Source organism: Neolamprologus brichardi, chromosome 9 (genome assembly GCF_056152115.1).
Source record: "Neolamprologus brichardi isolate AB-2024 chromosome 9, ASM5615211v1, whole genome shotgun sequence".
Classification (NCBI taxonomy): Eukaryota; Metazoa; Chordata; class Actinopteri; order Cichliformes; family Cichlidae; genus Neolamprologus; species Neolamprologus brichardi.
Window position 1 is genome coordinate 22,409,140 of NC_142112.1, and position 18,456 is coordinate 22,427,595.

An 18,456-nucleotide genomic window follows, 5' to 3' on the forward strand; every position below is an offset into this window, starting at 1 on the left:
TTTCTACAAGAGAATTCAGCCTGTTAGGCTCGCTCTCCGTCTGCCATCAGTCCTCTGTCTGCCCACCTGACAACCCAGTTTTCCCCCCAGGGCTGCACGCTCCATCTTCAAAGATCCATCCACTCCAATTACCTGACTATTCACAACAAGCTACTTTTAATCATTGCCAACTTCAGTGTGTCCGTCTTGCCTCTTGGGGTCCTGAAATTTTCAATCAACATAACAAATGGCAGTGATTAAAGTGTGTCTGCATGTAGTGTGCGTTGCAGGAGGTCTTTCCTGATGGTATCAGGAAACTGGAAATCTTAACTGACCTCAGTCAACACAGCAGTCCTTCTAGTACAGCAACTTGTATTAACATAGGTAGGATGATATTAACGGTGATCTTTAAAAATCATAGAAAGTAACTAAAAGTAGTGTACTTATACAAAGAAAAAACGTTTTTTTAAATTCACACCAATGTTAATTTTGCATACATACAATGTACAATGTACAAATTTAGACTACCAGCATAAATAAATAAATTAAAAACTGGTTTGTTTTTTCCAGGATAAAACATACAAAAAAACTGTTGCCATGGCCATGCTAGCATTCATTCACTGGCCATTTTATTATGTACCCCTGTTCACCTTCTTTTTGACACAAAAATGTAATCAATATATACTCAATACATTTAGGCATGTAGACAGGGTCATGGCAACCTGCTGAAGTTTAAACTGAGGATCAGAATGAGGGCTAAAGGTGATTTAAGTGACTCTGAATGCTGCTTCAAGTCACTTATTAAACCAATGTACGCAGAAGAGCATCTCTTAAAGGACAAAACGTCAAACGTTGAAGCAGAGGCCCACACCGGGTGCAACTCCTACGACTCACAAGGCTCACCAAAATTAGAGAATAGAAGAGTGGAAAGATGTCGTCTAGCTTAGTGAGAGTTCTGCTGCAAAATTCAGATTTTGGTGTAAACAACATGAAAGCATGGATCCATCCCGCCGGTCCATGGTTCAAGCTAGTGGTGGTGGTGTAATGATGCTGGGGATATTTTAGCATACTTTTTTTTTTTGTGTGTGTGTCCCGTTTGGATCTTTAGCCATCAGAATTGTTGTCTTAAGGCCAAGAAAGATGCCAAGCGGATTTATTTTACCAAGTGGATCATCATGGCCTTGCCATTTTGGTCCATTTGATTGACCTTTATTATAATTATGTATTTATTTTATTTTCGGTTGCTACAAACGGGACAGACATGACTGGGGGATAGGACAGGGAGAAAGAATGAAAGAAAGAGAGGGAGAGAAAGAAAACCAGAGGGGAGAAGAGACGGTGAGAAAGGGGGGAAGAAAGAAAGAAAAACAAACAAAACATCTGGATCACCTGTATGGAGAAAAAAAACAGAAGAGAAAGCAAACAAAAAAAGAGCAACATAATAAATACAGCACCATCACAATAAACTAGCTAACAGTAGATAACAGTAGATACTAAGAAGATCCAGGCCCCAGATATCCAGAGGCCCCAGAGTGCGAGAACCCGAGGAGGATCACCAAAAGGGGGGGAACCGTGCCACCCTCCTGGGAAGAGCTGAGTAGAGCCCCAAACGAGAGGTCACCCAGCAGCTACGGAGCAGAGGCCAGAGGGGGTTGCAGTGGCGTGCCCGCGGGCTTTTAGCACACATTTGACTCATTAGTGACTGTGCATCATTTAAACACCACAGACTAACTGCTTATTTCAGCAGGATAAGACACCATGTCACAAAGTTCAAATCATGTCAAAGTGCTTCAAAGAAACAGGATAACGAGTTCACTGTACTCAAATCGTCTCCATGGTCACCAGATCCTGTCAGATCCAGTCACCTCTGGGATGTAGTGGAATGGGAAAGTCACATCCTGTATGTGTAGCCAACAAATCGGCAACAACTGTGATGCTATCATGTCAATATGAACCAAAATATTTCCAGCACCTTGTTGAATCTGTGCATGTTTCAACTAACTGGTATCAACCCTTAAATTTCAGGAAGAAAGTCGAGATAGTGAAAAACATTGCTCACTTTTTCACACCTATTTTATTTTCTACAAAACAGTGAGCTATTGTACTGCAGGCAGCACTTCATGAAAGGAAGCTGTAACACCACCAAAAGAGCCACACACAGCTATTGTATGTCATCCACCAGTCTGCGCTTAAGTCTATGTGTATCAGAGATCAGACAGAGCTTTATCATGCGCTCATCTTGTCAGCGTCAAATCTTCAGTGTCGCTGTAACTCGGCGAGCGCAGGTAAAGCTACTCTTCTCCTCTCCCGTTTCAGGATTCACGCCAGAGCGGGTTCACATACTGAAAGGGTCTGCTGGCTCGTGAAGGGGGGGTCTGATGATATGTCATATATTAGTATTTTTTTACACTGGAGGCTCAGTTACCCTCTGCAACAATGGAAGTGTGTATGTGTGTGAAATGCATTCTGGCCCAAACAGCCTTACAGTCTTTTAAGTATAAAGTATTTTAGACTTTATGTTGCTGCAGAGTTAAATACACAATATGTCCTATTGAAAATTTTTTTTTTTTTCCTTTTGTTTCTACAATAAAGTTTGTTTTTCATCGCCTGAGTTCATGTAAATCAAACATATTCTCTGCACATATTAATAAAAATAGAATTTGAGAATTCAATCAGCCCCCTGAAATGGAATACTTCCACCACGGATGACAACAACAGTAACCTTACAGCGGGGAACTGGCTAACGCGTCTCATTAACTTACCATAAAATAACACTGCAAGGCCAAAAAACAGGGTGTTTCTCTCCACACACTGAACTCAGCTTGTTTCTTGCTTGGGTTCAGTATATTGCTGCGGTTCCACCGCCTAGCAAAAGCTAGAATTTTGACATTTTCCATGGTTACACAAGAACATGTGAGTCATATTCATTTTAAATATGGTTTGGACTGTGGTAAATATTAAGCGCAGAACTAATGAAAACAACTGGGAAAACACAGTGTCATCCCTGAGAACTACCAGAGAATCAACAAGACTGCAACCTCTAAGCTGATTTTATTTTCTCCTTTTGGAACAATGTGAACAAAACAAATCAAACTCGAGTCACGCATATTTGGTTTTTTATAATTGCATTACATCGGGAAAACCTTGGCTAGCAGTACTGTAAGCCATTTCAAGGCGATCCTATTATTTTCTCATAAGCTCCTTATCCAGGTACTAGAGGAAAAAAAGAAAAAAGAAAAGAAAAACATCCAGTTTGCAAAAACCTCTTTCCTACTATAAAAATGCAGAGAAGTTGCAACTGCAACTAACTGTTGTATCCTCTAAGTCCATTTTTATCACACTCTTGCAGAAGTTGCACTTGTTCCACAGTAGGACAAAGCAGTGCTCCTTTCCTGCCTCCCAGTGGAAAATCTGCAGTATGTTTTACATTTACATTGTTCCCCAAACCTCCCTCTCTTCATTCCCCAGAAATTTTGGCACATACTAAACACGATCGCTCTCAGCAACATCACAAGTGTTTATTTCTCATCTATACATTTGCTTTCATTTGTAACAATGGCCGGTCTGCCTGACAACATGGTGAGGCTCCAATGTGCATGTGGACCTAACATAGGATGCATTAGCGTCACATGGTAAATAAAGGTAATGTGCAAAAAAGGTTAAAAAAAAGTTATTAAAGTCTATAGACAATTTTCTGTCAGGTTACCTAAATTCAAATCATTGCACTCATCTGGGACAATGCTCTTAATAAACTTTAGACACAGCAACTGTAATTCAAGCATTTAGCCACTAGAGGTCAGACTGACCTAATGCTTAAACACATAGCACCCAACAATTTCTATTCCTGAAGCAGTTGCATTGCTGCATGTGAGAGGCCTTTAACACTGCGCACCATGTTTAGCATATTACCAGTCAACAGCTTATTGTTTGGTGAAGCAGAATCAAGAGAAATGAGAAGATGATGTTGAATGTTTATAAAAATGAACAAAAACAAAGGTATTTTATGTAATAACCCATTACTGTACAAGGTTAAGTTACAGCAGCTTTTGCTGTGTCATCAAATTTGAGAGAGCACTTAATTCCAGCGATTCAACTTATCTGAGAGCAAGCACCTCTCAGCTGTGAAGTCCTTGAACATGTTTCCAAATCCCTATCGGCTTGTGGAGCAGCTCTGAACAGATGACCACATGTTTTACCCTTGTGGACAGCAGCAGGGAAAAAAGATGAATATCTCCTTTAGGGATCAATATACTATCACAAGCTCACCAGCCCTGCCAAGGATCACCAGTCATCTTGGCATGCGTTTGGTCATAGCTACAGAGTTTTTGCCAAGACCTTCTTTCTAGTTGAGGCCCAAAAAATCCTCACGAGGGTCCTTCGTTTCACAAAGTCCACCAAGGCACCACATGATACGTGTTAGCATCACCTTTAATCAACTTTACAGTAGTGAGGCAGTCAACTCAGAGGCGGCGGTCTCTGGAGAGCTACGTGACCAGGCCTCGACAGAGGATCAGAAATGCATTCGTTTCTTTGAATTACTGCCATAGACCAAAGTGTCAAGCCACAGAGTCTGTGAGGGGTCATCACAGACCACCAGCATCCTGCTTTCTGGTTATATTTATTACTACTCTCCTGGGTCATGTCTGTTGAACCCTGCCTTCTAAAAATGGTGTTCCCAAACCAAACTGCATTCATAATTACTTTGCAAGAAGACCCATTTTCTCTAGCACAAGACGGTCATACACCAGACGAAGGATCAGCTACCATGTGAGGGCATTTTTCTTTCAATTTTTTTTTCATTTTCCACTGTGCTCCAGATGTAGCTCATGAGGAAGAATGGGTTGTCTGCAACTCGGGAGGTCGGTGGTCTGATTCCAAACTCCTGTAGAGTATGATTAAGCAAGATACTGAACCCTGAGTTGCCCCTAATGTATCTATTAGACCAGGGGTGGCCAACTCCAGGCCTCGAGAGCCGGTGTCCTGTACGTTTAAGATGTGTCCTTGATCCATCAGAGCTGATTTAAATGGCTAAATTACCTCTTCAACATTTCTTGAAGTTCTCCAGAGGCTGGTAATGAACGAATCATTTGATTCAGGTCTGTTGAGCCAGGGTGTTATCTAAAACCTGCAGGACACCTGCTCTCGAGGCCTGGAGTTGGCCACCCCTGTATTAGACTGTAAATTTGTGGATGTTAGGTTAAAAACACGTACGCATAGAATAAAGAAAACACATGTATGTAAATGGGTAAATGACCACTGTAGCAGAAATTATCTTGAATGATCAAATAGGGCAAAAAAGTGTTATATCAGAACCAGTCCGTCACATTTGGGCACAAAATTAAGGTGCTTAATTCAAAATTAAGCACCTTAATTTTGTGCTTTTGTTACGCACCTTTGAAGCTTCTACCTGAGCATGCAGAGTCCTGCCTCATTTAATATAGGAGCTATTGCCTGAAAACACTGAAAGACACAAAAGGAACAAATATGCCTAAAACATATACAGTTTCCATCTAATTTTGTTACATAATTATACTGTAATATCTATGAGAAATTTACTTGGTTGGTATCGTTCAGTTTATATCAAGCATATTTTTCTTGATTAATTACTGGACCAGACAAACCATTGATATTTTTATTTTTCTGTTGCATTTTAGTAAAAAGAATATTATGTCATGTCATGTTATGAGGGCAAAGAAAGTGTTTTTGAGTGAAGGAAAGATACCATAAATGACAAGTATTTTGATTCTAAATATCTAATAAACATTAAAAGCAAACGGAATTAAAACTATACTGACAACGCTGTTCAGCTGATTGGAAATTTTTTGCAACACAAAAGAAAATAAAAACTTTGTGTTTAAATAATATTTTCTAAAGATTTCTTTTATATATAAGCGGACTCACAAAAGCCAATTCAAGCCCAGGACCCTCCTGCAGTGAGGAGACAGCGTCACGGTTGCCGTGACGAAACATTACATTAAAAGAGCAATTAATTTGATAAAATGCCCAGCTTTGAAACGAACACCTAAAATGTCGCAGCTTCAGTCTGTGTAACCGCGCGGGAATCGCTGACACGCGGTGAAAAAGAAATGCGACCCTCTGAATGACCCCGGTGAACAGATCCTGCTAACAAGCAGAAGTGTCTCACTGCTGTGACAGGAGAGTGGAGAGCACAGACTTGAGTAGATGTGTGTGTCACCACAGAGCAACAACTCTAAGGAGACCGAAGAGAGACTGAAGCACTATTACTAGAAACCATGTCTGTCACAAGGAAATAAAAAGACTGCACTGCAGGTTGCCGTTCCTCAAAGAAGTACTGCTTGACAATCATTTGTTAGCTATGAAAATTTTTTGTAGTATTAGCTGTAACACAGAACTGTCGCGATTCAGATTTGAATGACATAAACGGTGTACGTGATGCTTTAAATCTACAAGTGTGACCATAAGGTACTTTACTCAAGAGAATCACCACGCAGATAAACATTACTACAACGCAGAGACAAACTGCGAGGAACAAGTGACAGACGGTAGCAGAGGGAATGCTTCACCACAAAAAATATTTAGACAACACATTGAGTTTAGAAAGAGGCATTACATCTTGCATCTGCACGTACAGAATGACAAGCTCTCCGAGCCTCCACTGAATTAAACTTTACATCAGGTGTTCTTTCCACTGACACTCATCCATCTCAAGTCATGGTGGCAGAACTGGCGTGAAGGAACGTAAACACACACATGCACTCCTGGCACAGGCGAAGTAAATCAAATGAGCCACTTTGCGATTCTACACTTGTCAGAGAGAACAAGCTGAAGCTGAAAACATCTGGCATTCCAGTGCAAACAGGAAGAGCAGATTCCTTTAACAGCTCCTAAAGTGCCCTTTAATGCAAATCAAACCAAATTCCACTGCATACACAACGCATGCCTCTGCAGGTGTGCGTATATACAATGCTTTCCATCAGTTCAAGTCAACCCTGTTACACGTTGAAGAAAATGTACATTTTTACATCTTTAGTTAACTTTAGGGCAACAGAATCTCTGCAACCATAAGAGAAAAGACAGCAGTTCTCTGGGTCTTGTTGATGCACAATGTAAGAGGGGAATAGCAAGACTGCTTTGAGCTGACTGGAAGGCAATAGTAACTCAAATAACCATAACTTGGTTTACAACCAAGGCATGTGGAAGAGCATCTCTGAACGCACAACACATGAAACCATGAACCAGACGGGCTACAACAAAGCCGAGACCACACTAGGTGCTACTTCGGTCAAATTGAGATTACAGTCCACATAAACTCACTAAATTGGAAATAGAAGATTAGAAAACCATGGCCTGGTTGATGAGAGTCAATTTCTGCTGCAACATTTAGATGGTAGGGTCAGATTCTCATTGAATTCAGTGTACTCAAAAGGCCTCCACAGTCACCAGATCTCAGTCCAATGGAGCACTTTTGGGATGTGGTGGAACAGGTCATTCACATTATGGATGTTCAGGCATTTATTATTTTTAATTCACCAAATACAAATTCCAAGTAACACACACGCCTTGATATTGTGCAACTGTGTGTGCTTAGGAAGGGCAGATGTAGTGCATGGTCTTTGCATGAGTAGGTAGGTGGCCTGAGGGAAATTTGTGTACAGGGCTCATGGCCATGATAATCCATCCATGTTTGCCATTTTCCCACTTTTAGCAACATTTTTTCCCCACAACTCATAGAAAATGTGTCAGAACACAGTGAATTTGACTGTATGCAGGTGGCCAAAGAAAGCAAATGCAGTAATAGTAGTGCTGTAAAAGAACCAATTTCCATTTTTTCCCATCTAAAAAAAGCAGGAGGCACAACATCAACTGAACGTGCCATAAGCCTTCAAAGTAAAGTATTTCTTTTAGTTGTGCTATGAGGTGTTTCTTCCAGTTGTGCAAAAATACACAATATGCATGTTTTCTATTCCACATAGCCTAAAAAAATATATAGAGAAAAATGCGTAGTTTCATCTGCAGACTTCATTTTAGTGTTATCTGAAATCGCAGTTCAGAGGTTTTCCAAATGCATCACATAAAAACACTCATACATGCAGACTCATAATCAGCACTAGGATCAATGGTAGTTTTACACTGGAAAAACTAATGGACTGCATCTGCCTCGGAAAACCGTTCTGCTCTATTACACAACAAATTTTACACAGATTTGTAACTTGTGACTTTGTATGTAAGTCGTATCGGGCTGTGAGATTACCCAGAAGCTCCATGGCATCGTCCTCGTCCTCGATCTCCTCTTCCACAACAGAGGGGGTGGGGCTGTGGACCGAATCAAAGGAGTCCTGGGACAGCATGGCAGCCAGAAGCTTCTTATGATGATGCTGCTGCTCCTTTAGCCCTTTGCTCTTCGCTTCCATCTTCAGGCTAAAGGTGAAATAAAAAAGTCTTAGCACGAAAAATAGCATAAAGTAATACTTTCCAACCCTCATACAAACTGAATAACTTATTAGCAAGTAATTACATTGTCGCTCACTTCTGTAAAGCATTTTAAAGTTGAATAGATCATGAATCTGAAGCTATTATCTTCTGCAATAATATGCTTTGAGTTTCTGGGAAACACATGGAGAAAAATAACGTGTTTTATAATAACAGTGTTCCGACAGTAATTACATACTCTCATCCTAATCTGTTAGAGTTGTATCTAAGCAGACTCGAGCTTCCTAGCGAAAACCAAATAATGCATCTGCCCCAGTACTATGCACATGTGTGACTATATTTAAAAAGGTGTTTCACCAATCATTGCACTTGATAGTCATTCCGTGGCTGGCACAGACAAAACAGAGTACAGTTATATGAAGTGTCATGTAGGTGCAGTGCACCTTGCTATACCTGGGTAGCAGGAAGTAGATAAGACAAGATAATTGCTCTGAGGTGAGCAACAGAGCAAAAGTTAAACACTACCCACAAACCATTGGGCGTTTAGAGGATGTCAGGTTGAAAAGGGAATCTAAGCTCAGGATTTATAAGCATGTAGGTGTTGAAAGCACCCCCTGCAGTTTTTACCCAACAGGGGAGCCAATAATCAAATCCAAACGAGTTACTTAGTGCTTGAATCTTTTAAATATTCAAGAATGGGAAAGATATATCTTTTTTTTAAAGGATCGTTAATTATTTATAAAATCTGAATACTATATTTCTAATATTATTTATTCTTGTATAATAGCCAATAGTATTACTGCTTTGTTCCAGCACGTCTGGCTTCTGTTTACATTTCAACATTGTCTTCAGCCTCCACTATTTGTTTTATCATAAAGGCGTACGCTAACATTTCCCACATGGTAATTTATAAACATTACGTGCTGATTGCCACGGGTGTATCCATGGAAATTACGATAAAGCCATCCCATACGTCAACATTTGTGGAAAGAGGATCACAGTTCTGAGACTGTATTCAATTAAAATAATAACTGGATGAAAAAAAAAAGAATGTTTTTCTTCATAATTCTGTTCCCACACGCAACAGCGTCTTCATTTTCCTTTAAAGTTAAGAGATACACATACCACACTGAAGGCTGGCTTACTCTTACCTCTATATTGGCTAAATTAATTTTCATATCCCAGTAGCCGAGGGCGTGGATTATAGGGGTGGAAGAGAATGAATTTGATGCTAATCTCAGCTTAATGACATCTATTTACAGCTAATGTGAAAGGGTCAAAAGATATTTCTTCATACCCTCCGTGTGGTATTTATGCTAATAGTATCTGCTAATACGAGTAATGTGGTTGGTATGGGGTGTTTTTTACAGCTTTTGTCTTTGGGTGAAGAAAAAAGAACAAAAAAAGTTGGAACATTTCGCTGTGATTGCAAACAGTCAGGTTTAACCTGAGGCTAAACTTTCCAACATTGCGGCGAGAATCTAAGATGAGAACAGCAAACAAAGCAGGAAAGTAATAATTGTGAAAAATAGAAGTAAACAAAAAAAGAGAGAGGCTGCTCGGCTAGCTTGTGTGGAGACAGTGTTATTACTTTTATGTGTTGTATAATGGACCCACATCTAATATGAAAATCTCAGGCCCACTGTGCCTCCCTGTAGCTGTCCCAGAGTCAGCAATTCTTTTTCACCACAGGAGCCGAAACATTAAACACAAGAAATATGACAAAAAATGCAGCTTTACAGAACTCTCTCTTCCTGTCTGAGTGACCAATAAGTAATCAGAACCCATAGAAGTTAATGTCTTTATATTTTTGTTAACAGAAAAAAACTTGTGTTCCTGCTATACGTCAAATGTGGAAGCCTCGCTCCACCGGAGAGTGAAAGAAACAACTTGAATAAACTTTGGCCACAGTTCATTCTTGATTTCCCAAGTGCACTTTGCACTTATCCCTCTGGAAACTGCAGCCCATCATACAGAGAATGGACACAACCTGTCACTTTCTCTTATGGTCATAAATGACAGGTGGGCTGGAATGAGGGACAGAAGCAATAAGTGAAAGTAAACTTGCAAAAGTCAGAGGAGGAAGATGGACTGCCTAGACAAAAAAGGTCAAATACATGAGGAAGAAATAAAAACATATGTGCTTTCAGATTGCAGATAGAAGTTTTAATTTATTTTTTTTGGCAGAGCTTAGTTGAAAATGTTAAAATTTTCATTGGGAGTGTCTTGGATGGACAGGAGTACAAATGAGTATATCAGAGGGACAGCTCTTTGGGAGGTTGAGCAGACAATGTTGGACAGGTTAGAGAGCGGTGAGCATGGAAAAAGAAGACCAGAGAGGAGGTTCATGGATGTCGTGATGGGGGACATGCAGAGGGTTGGTGTGACAGAAGAGCATGGTGAGTGAGATGAAGTCATATGAACCGCTGACTCCTAAAGGAAGCAGCCAAAAGAAGAAGAAACTGAACGCCTATGAGCACCATGAAGGGACGCCACATTAAAGCTCACATGGGATTTTAAGCGAGGGCACTGCTAGTCTTTGCCAGCTTTCCATTACATCAGTGGTCATTTTTAGCTTCTCTAATTATAAACCTAACCAGTGGATTTAAAAATCTCTAGCCACGAAATTTTATGTCATTTAGTATTAAGACTTTTAATAGAAACATGACACTAGGCTGGGTCAGAAAACTGCTTGGAGTAATTGAAAGTGATGTGGATCCCCAAACAGAATGTGATAAGGGAGCAAGTTCCCAGTAAATGCAATTAAGAGTTGATATAAATGATCAATGTGATGAGCCAGGTACTCCTGTAGTTAATGAGAGAAGAGGCTGTGATTATATTGGGACACAACGCCATCCCAAACAAACAGCGGCTCGCGTTTCTCACAGTCTTAATAGGTAAATACAAAACATCTCACTTACACGCACACACACAGAGCAGAGCTCATCAGTGAGCCCACACACACATCCCTATCTCCCAGCTCAGGGTTTAAACTAAGTGATTTCTCCCTATAATCCACCCATACAGTAACCTAATGAGATTAACACTGTGTGTATGTCAGCTCAGGCCTGAACATGATTTATGGTTTTATATCCATTCCTCCTTTAATTTGTCATAACAGAAGCACACTTGTGTGTGCGCACTAACACACATGCGCAGCCCTTGTCTTATCCATGTGGGGGGCAACTTGCTGACATAATGCATTCCCAGAAGCAGAATATTTGTCCCCACAGTGACACATCTCTCCGTGGCTTTCACACAGCACCACAAGTTTGTCACACTCCTCATAGGAAAATACATAACATCTCATTTACACAAACACATATATCTGGTTCTGTTGGGACCATAATTTGTGTCCCCTTAGTGACAAAAGTCCTCATGGATGAGTGAGCAGTTAGGTAAAAGTCCCCACCAGATAGAAAAACATACATACACACACACACACACACACACACACACACACACACACACACACACACACAGGGCAATAGCCTCATCTAACAACCAAGTCCACTTGACTTGGAACTTAAAGAGTTTTTTTAAAGATGACAAATGATTTGACAATGCAACGCACGACACAGTTATACTGTCATAAACGGGCCATTTTTAAAATAACAAGCAGAAAATTTCTTGGCCTTGAGGACAGAGAAATGAGGTTAGCTTTAATTTGAAATTGGGTTGAAGCAGTATCATGGCAAGCATGTTTGATCGCGCCTTTGAAATGGGATTATCAAACCCATTCAGATGGGCATTCCTCAGGCAGCCAGAGTTAGAAGTCTACCTCCTCCTATTTAAAGAGCCAACAAGAGCTTTGTGAAGTTTCTGAAGTTTTAAACTTTTTGCATTAAGTGACTCAGACGCACACACTTGCACGCACACATACACTCATATAGATGACGTCACAAATATACTATATTTCCAATCACTAACCTCCCAGCAGGGCTGCTGTCTCCACTCCAACATACTTCAGTTTTAGACCGAGGGACGGGAGGGTGCAGCATTTCCGCAGCCAGCGGGTCCGCATCATCTTCGTCCCGACCAACCCACTCCCCCACCACCCGAGGGCGCAGAACTGCGTTATATCCCACCAAGTTCTAAAACAGAAATGTATATTAAAACAGCAGGAAGTAGCAGACAGAAAGGGAAAGATTAAAATGAAAAGAAACAGAGGTAGAGGTGAGAGGAGAACTGCTATGAATCTCTATCTTAACACTGTGTACTTTTAATTCAAAAGGAAACCCTTCATTATTAAATAATAATGGAGTTTTTTAAAATAATAAAGTTCAGAAAAAGAGCAGAGCGTTGTCTGATATCTGCCTCCCAAACAGCCTCTGTACACATTTGCACGATTCAGTGTGCAAAAAGCAAAAATACTTAAATAAATCCTCATCTTTCACAAAATCCAGAAGGAATTCTATTGTCTCTGCACGATCTCAGCAGGTATTTAGTATTCATTCCCTGTTCTGTTCCACAGAAAAGAGGGAAAATCTCTGGACTATAAGCCAAGGATGTTGGACATGGTGCGCTGAGCAAAAAGTAAATTCCCTGTCAAAACATATGCTGTTTTTCTCATCCAGAGCCAACATTTCCAAAATCGATCTGTGTATCTCCAACCTGAGCAGCCGCTGCACTATTGGGCCGGGAGGGAATTTGGGCCAGGCGAGGACAAAGGCAGAGCACAGACAAAGCTTTGCGAGTAAGATCCACAACGAAGGGGCAAGGGAGCGGGAGATGGAGGACATGCTTTACTGAAGTATCACTCTCGAATAGCAATCCCATGAGATAGCAGTTCATCATCAGAAAACGATGTCTGTGCTGCTCTGTTGAGCAAGTGAAAGTTAAGAAATCTGGCTCTTTTATTTGATGTAGCATAAGTAATTCAGCAGGGGTGATGAGAGGAAGACCAAACTAGTGTCAATATAGGAGTGTTTTATTTTCCCGGCTAGTTAATATCTACCTGGTCAAGCTCATCAGAGATGGCGATGCCTGAAGAAAGAAGAAAATGGTTTAAAGCACAGAAGCATCTAATACGGTTTTACATCCCAGCTTAGGCTGCTTCTAAGCTTAGTTGTGAGCCTGTAAGATAAGCTGCTCTATCCGGTTCCTTCTCGGGATTAACAGTGACATTTACAGAAAGGTCTAGACTTTTGTTCTATATGTTAAGATGTATTAAACGCTGCTGAGTATGATGTAAGCATGCATTCTGCTGAGTTGCAGCCACTCACTGCGCGACAGGCTCTCCAGGGCCTTGCCGAGCTTCTTGCTCTCCTGCAAAATGTGGTTGAGCTCATCAAAGTCCCTGCTCTCCCTCCAGTCCCAGGGCGGGTACTCGATTGACCGAGGCACTGGTCATCACAGAAGCAAACATGCAATTTACGTCAGCGCATCCGAAAGCATCGCAGATCCACTTTGTGTGAGTATTATGAAATGGATGAGAACTGACCCTATGAAATGTCCAAATAACCATACTACAATCTGCAAACACCCCTGCTTGACTTTCTATTTGCCCAAACACGACTTTGTGAATTACTGCAGGATGAAGTGAAATGGAAACTTTGGCAGAAAAGTCACAGTGTGGCTTCCAGAGGCAGAGAGCTGACTGGACTGAGGCCAGGGGACAGTGTCTGTCAGTCTCTTTGATTAACGAAATAACTCAAACAGGAGCAGGAAATGACCCACATATGTTACTGATGTCCTGCTCGCGTCCCCTAGCAGCGCTCCAAAGCTTTTGGCGGTCTCACTCAGACATGCAAGGAGCAATATTGTTTTATAGAGGACGGATTACTCGTTCATCCATATCAAACGTTCTTATGCTCAAACACAGCTGCACGGAAAATCAACATCAAGTAACAGTGAAGACGTGCCAAAAATGTGCCGGTTATCTACCAGCCACTCTTCTGTCTCTGAAAACACACTGAAAACTATAGAGAGGAATTTGGATTAAACTTGATGCATGTTTGAACGAAACTAATATGTCCTGACAGGTGCAGAAAGTGAGTGGTCTGTTTCCCCACATATAAACTCGAGGGCGAATATTTGTCAGCGCTGCAGCTACAATCTGCCTTCCCCTACACTTGTTCGCTCTGACTAAGCTGCTTGGCATTCTAACAACTGTAAACACACAGCAAATTCATCTGCCAAATACAGACATGAGGGGGGGAAAAAAAATCATTACTTCCGGCAACGAGTGTCATTCTCTCCTATGCGTGGCTCTGTGTGATGGTGCTGCCCCAGCAAAGGGCTACACTGTATCTTAATAGCTTAGATTAGGGGTTAAGAATTCAATTCTCTTTGGATCTGCCCATTAAACTATCATTCAGGCACAAGTGAGGCCAAACCCTTTGCCAAACCGTGCACAGAAAAGGAAGAGGGATTCATTTTGATCAGCGTGTGAGTGGACCTTTAGTATGTTTTTGACAGCTGTTGTGCCGGCTTCCTGCATACAAACTGTGCAATAATGATGAGAGACAGTTCTTTTGATTTCAATTTTTCATAAGCTGTGCATGCCAAAACACCTAGGCATGTATTTTTAATGTGATTTGACGTTAAATCTAGCTTTGAAAGCTTCTTCCTCTAACGGGGGCAACAGGAATGCTGCTAACACACCAAACCTCGATGCTGATGCACAGTTCTCCCATTCACTCGTCCTCTTTTATGGACTTCACGAGGTTCTCGTGACACCCTCATCCTCTTGACTGTGAGCAATGCTCCTAACATAGTCTAAAATAGACTCGGTCTGGCAATGACAGAGCACAGCGTTACATTATTGAAGAAGTCTGTGGCGCCGCTTGATACCCATTTGACCTATTCTTATTGCCTCAATTGCCATACTTCATTCTAACACCACAGCTAAAATTACCCCAGGAAAATCATTTTCATATATTCTGCATGAACCCAAGAAGTCTGTGAAGAATCCCTCTTTAGAGTGCGTAGAAGTGCACGGCTGTAAGTAAGTGTAGGCTATAATAGGTGGTCCTTAATAATGAACTCGTCTGCAGGGCTCTGAAAGGCTGGAAGGAGGACACTGGACTATACAGTGTGACTAACTTTAATTAGACATAATTATATCAAATTTAAAATGGAGATTAAAGTCAGTGGAGCGTGTAATTGGGAAACAACCGATATCAACAGGTATCAAAACAGTGCTGCTTCACATTTAAAAATGGATTATGTGTGTCCGGGTGTGCCTGTGTAAGTAACACAACCAGGAAAAAATTTAAGAAGTAAAGATTAAATAAAAATTAAACTTACGGGATTTGGATTCTGGTGAAGGCGGAGAGATACTTGAAACAGCAAGGTCGCTCTTTGATTTTTTTGGCTTCTTTGGGTGAATTTGCCACGGCTTTTCATAGTTGATGTACTCCCTCCGAGTGTTTTTGTTTTCTGTCAGGAAAGAGTCAGAATTTATGTTCAGAAAACAGCATATCATAGGACTATTTATCATGAACTGGGGGTACTATGTGCAAAGGCAAATACTTTATTCTTCTTGTGTGTGTCTACCGCAACCATAAATGACAGCAAAGCACAGGAGACATTTATGCTAAAATGAAGCAAGGGCAAATATACAGTGGCTTGCAAAAGTATATGGCCACCTTGAACTTTTCCACACTTTGCCACATCACAGCCACAAATATGAATCAATTGTATTGGAATTCCACGTGAAAGACCAATACAAAGTGGTGTACCTGTGAGAAGTGGAACGAAAATCAAACATGATTCCAAACATTTTTTACAAATAAATAACTGAAAAGTGGGGTGTGCGTAATTATTCAGCCCCCTGAGTCAATACTTTGTAGAACCACCTTTTGCTCCAATTACAGCTGCCAGTCTTTTAGGGTATGTCTCTACCAGCTTTGCACATCTGGAGACTGAAATTCTTGCCCATTCTTTGCAAAACAGCTCCAGCTCAGTCAGATTAGATGGACAGCGTTTGTAAACAGCAGTTTTCAGATCTTGCCACAGATTCTCGATTGGATTTAGATCTGGACTTTGACTGGGCCCTTCTAACACATGGATGTGTTTTGTTTTAAACCATTCCATTGTTGCCCTGGCTTTATGTTTAGGGTCATTGTCCTGCTGGAAGGTGAACCTCCGCCCCAGTCTCAAGTCTTTTGCAGACTCCAAGAGGTTTTCTTCCAGGATTGCCCTGTATTTGGCTCCATCCATCTTCCCATCAACTCTGACCAGCTTCCCTGTCCCTGCTGAAAAGAAGCACCCCCAGGGCATGATGCTGCCACCACCATATTTGACAGTGAGGATGGTGTGTTCAGAGTGATGTGCAGTGTTAGTTTTCCACCACACAGAGCGTTTTGCATTTTGGCCAAAAAGTTCCATTTTGGTCTCATTTGACCAGAGCACCTTCTTCCACATGTTTGCTGTGTCCCCCACATGGCTTGTGGCAAACTGCAAACAGGACGTCTTATGGTTTTCTGTTAACAATGGCTTTCTTCTTGCCACTCTTCCGTAAAGGCCAACTTTGTGCAGTGCACGACTAATAGTTGTCCTATGGACAGGTTCCCCCACCTGAGCTGTAGATCTCTCGTCCAGAGTCACCATGGGCCTCTTGGCTGCATTTCTGATCAGCGCTCTCCTTGTTCGGCCTGTGAGTTTAGGTGGACGGCCTTGTCTTGGCAGGTTTACAGTTGTGCCATACTCCTTCCATTTATGAATGATCGCTTGAAAAGTGCTCCGTGGGATGTTCAAGGCTTGGGAAATCTTTCTGTAGCCTAAGCCTGCTTTAAATTTCTCAATAACTTTATCCCTGACCTGTCTGGTGTCTAAATCCAATCGAGAATCTGTGGCAAGATCTGAAAACTGCTGTTCACAAACGCTGTCCATCTAATCTGACTGAGCTGGAGCTGTTTTGCAAAGAAGAATGGGCAAAGATTTCAGTCTCTAGATGTGCAAAGCTGGTAGAGACATACCCTAAAAGACTGGCAGCTGTAATTGCAGCAAAAAGTCATTCTACAAAATATTGACTCAGGGGGCTGAATAATTACGCACACCCCACTTTTCAGTTATTTATTTGTAAAAAATGTTTGGAATCATGTTTGATTTTTGTTCCACTTCTCACGTGTACACCACTTTGTGTTGGTCTTTCACGTGGAATTCCAATAAAATTGATTCATGTTTGTGGCTGTAATGTGACAAAATGTGGAAAAGTTCAAGGGGGCCAAAAACTTTTGCAAGCCACTGTATTAAACTCTTTCTTCTTCTTTTTTTGCGGGGTAGACAGGGAGTTTTGTTCGTCCAGGCACGAGAGAAAGGCAGGGGACACGCAGCATACGTATAATGTGTTTGCATGTGTGTGTGCACCAACCTGGGGAGCTCTGTGCCCAAAGTGCAGCAGAACCTGAGAAAGCTCTGTGTAGCTTGCCAGGGCTGTCTTGCTTGGTCTGCAGGTGATCAATGAGAAAAGGGATTGGATGGTCTGGAGTCTCAGTTATCAATTTGGTCATCAACTCCTAGAGAAGAGGGCAAAGCAGAGAGCCATTAGAGCAAAGTGGCACTGCAACAAGAGTGAGAGAGCAGATCCAAGCCAGCGGAGTATCGGCCATACTGATGCTGAGAAACACAATCAATAACTAGAAGCATCCCAGGAGTTTTTTGGAGTTGAAATCACTCACAGCAAGTGTGCGCGTCGAGCAAGTGGAGATTTATACCACGCCCGGTGTCTTTAAATAATAAAAGATGGTACTAGTTTTTCCTTACAGACATGGACCAGTTCCCTTCCGTGTCTATTAGTAAAACACGTCTGCAAGCTTGTTAAAAATCAGATGAGGCAAATAAGTATACAAGTAAATAAGCACTGCAGGAATCAAGGGTGTTCTTCAGAAGCCTTTTCGCTGAGTAACATTTGAAATATGAAGGGCAATTTTTTAAAAATGCTCTAGAATACCAGAGAAAGAAAAAAGGTGTACGTTTTTCTCCAGCATCACATCTGGTGATTTCCCAAAGTTTGCAGCCTGAAAGTGTTATTCTGACCACGTGAACTTGCACAGTTGAGAAGGTGTTGAGCAATTGTTGTGTTAGTATTGTCCAGCCAATAAAATCCTGCCTTTATAA

The 18,456-nt window shown here is 41.3% G+C and overlaps 1 protein-coding gene across 1 annotated transcript in view; it reads right to left on the bottom strand.

Moving 5' to 3' along the window:
* Positions 1-18,456, bottom strand: part of c9h8orf34 (chromosome 9 C8orf34 homolog) — a 71,300-nt gene that overhangs the window by 38,776 nt on the left and 14,068 nt on the right. Inside the window, exons 2-7 of the mRNA XM_087845617.1 lie at positions 17,711-17,855; positions 15,643-15,774; positions 13,617-13,736; positions 13,349-13,377; positions 12,322-12,485; positions 8,213-8,379 (exon numbers count right to left, since the gene is read on the bottom strand). Coding sequence (XP_087701743.1) covers positions 8,213-8,379; positions 12,322-12,485; positions 13,349-13,377; positions 13,617-13,736; positions 15,643-15,774; positions 17,711-17,855 — 757 coding nt within the window. The remainder of the gene's footprint in view (positions 1-8,212; positions 8,380-12,321; positions 12,486-13,348; positions 13,378-13,616; positions 13,737-15,642; positions 15,775-17,710; positions 17,856-18,456) is intronic.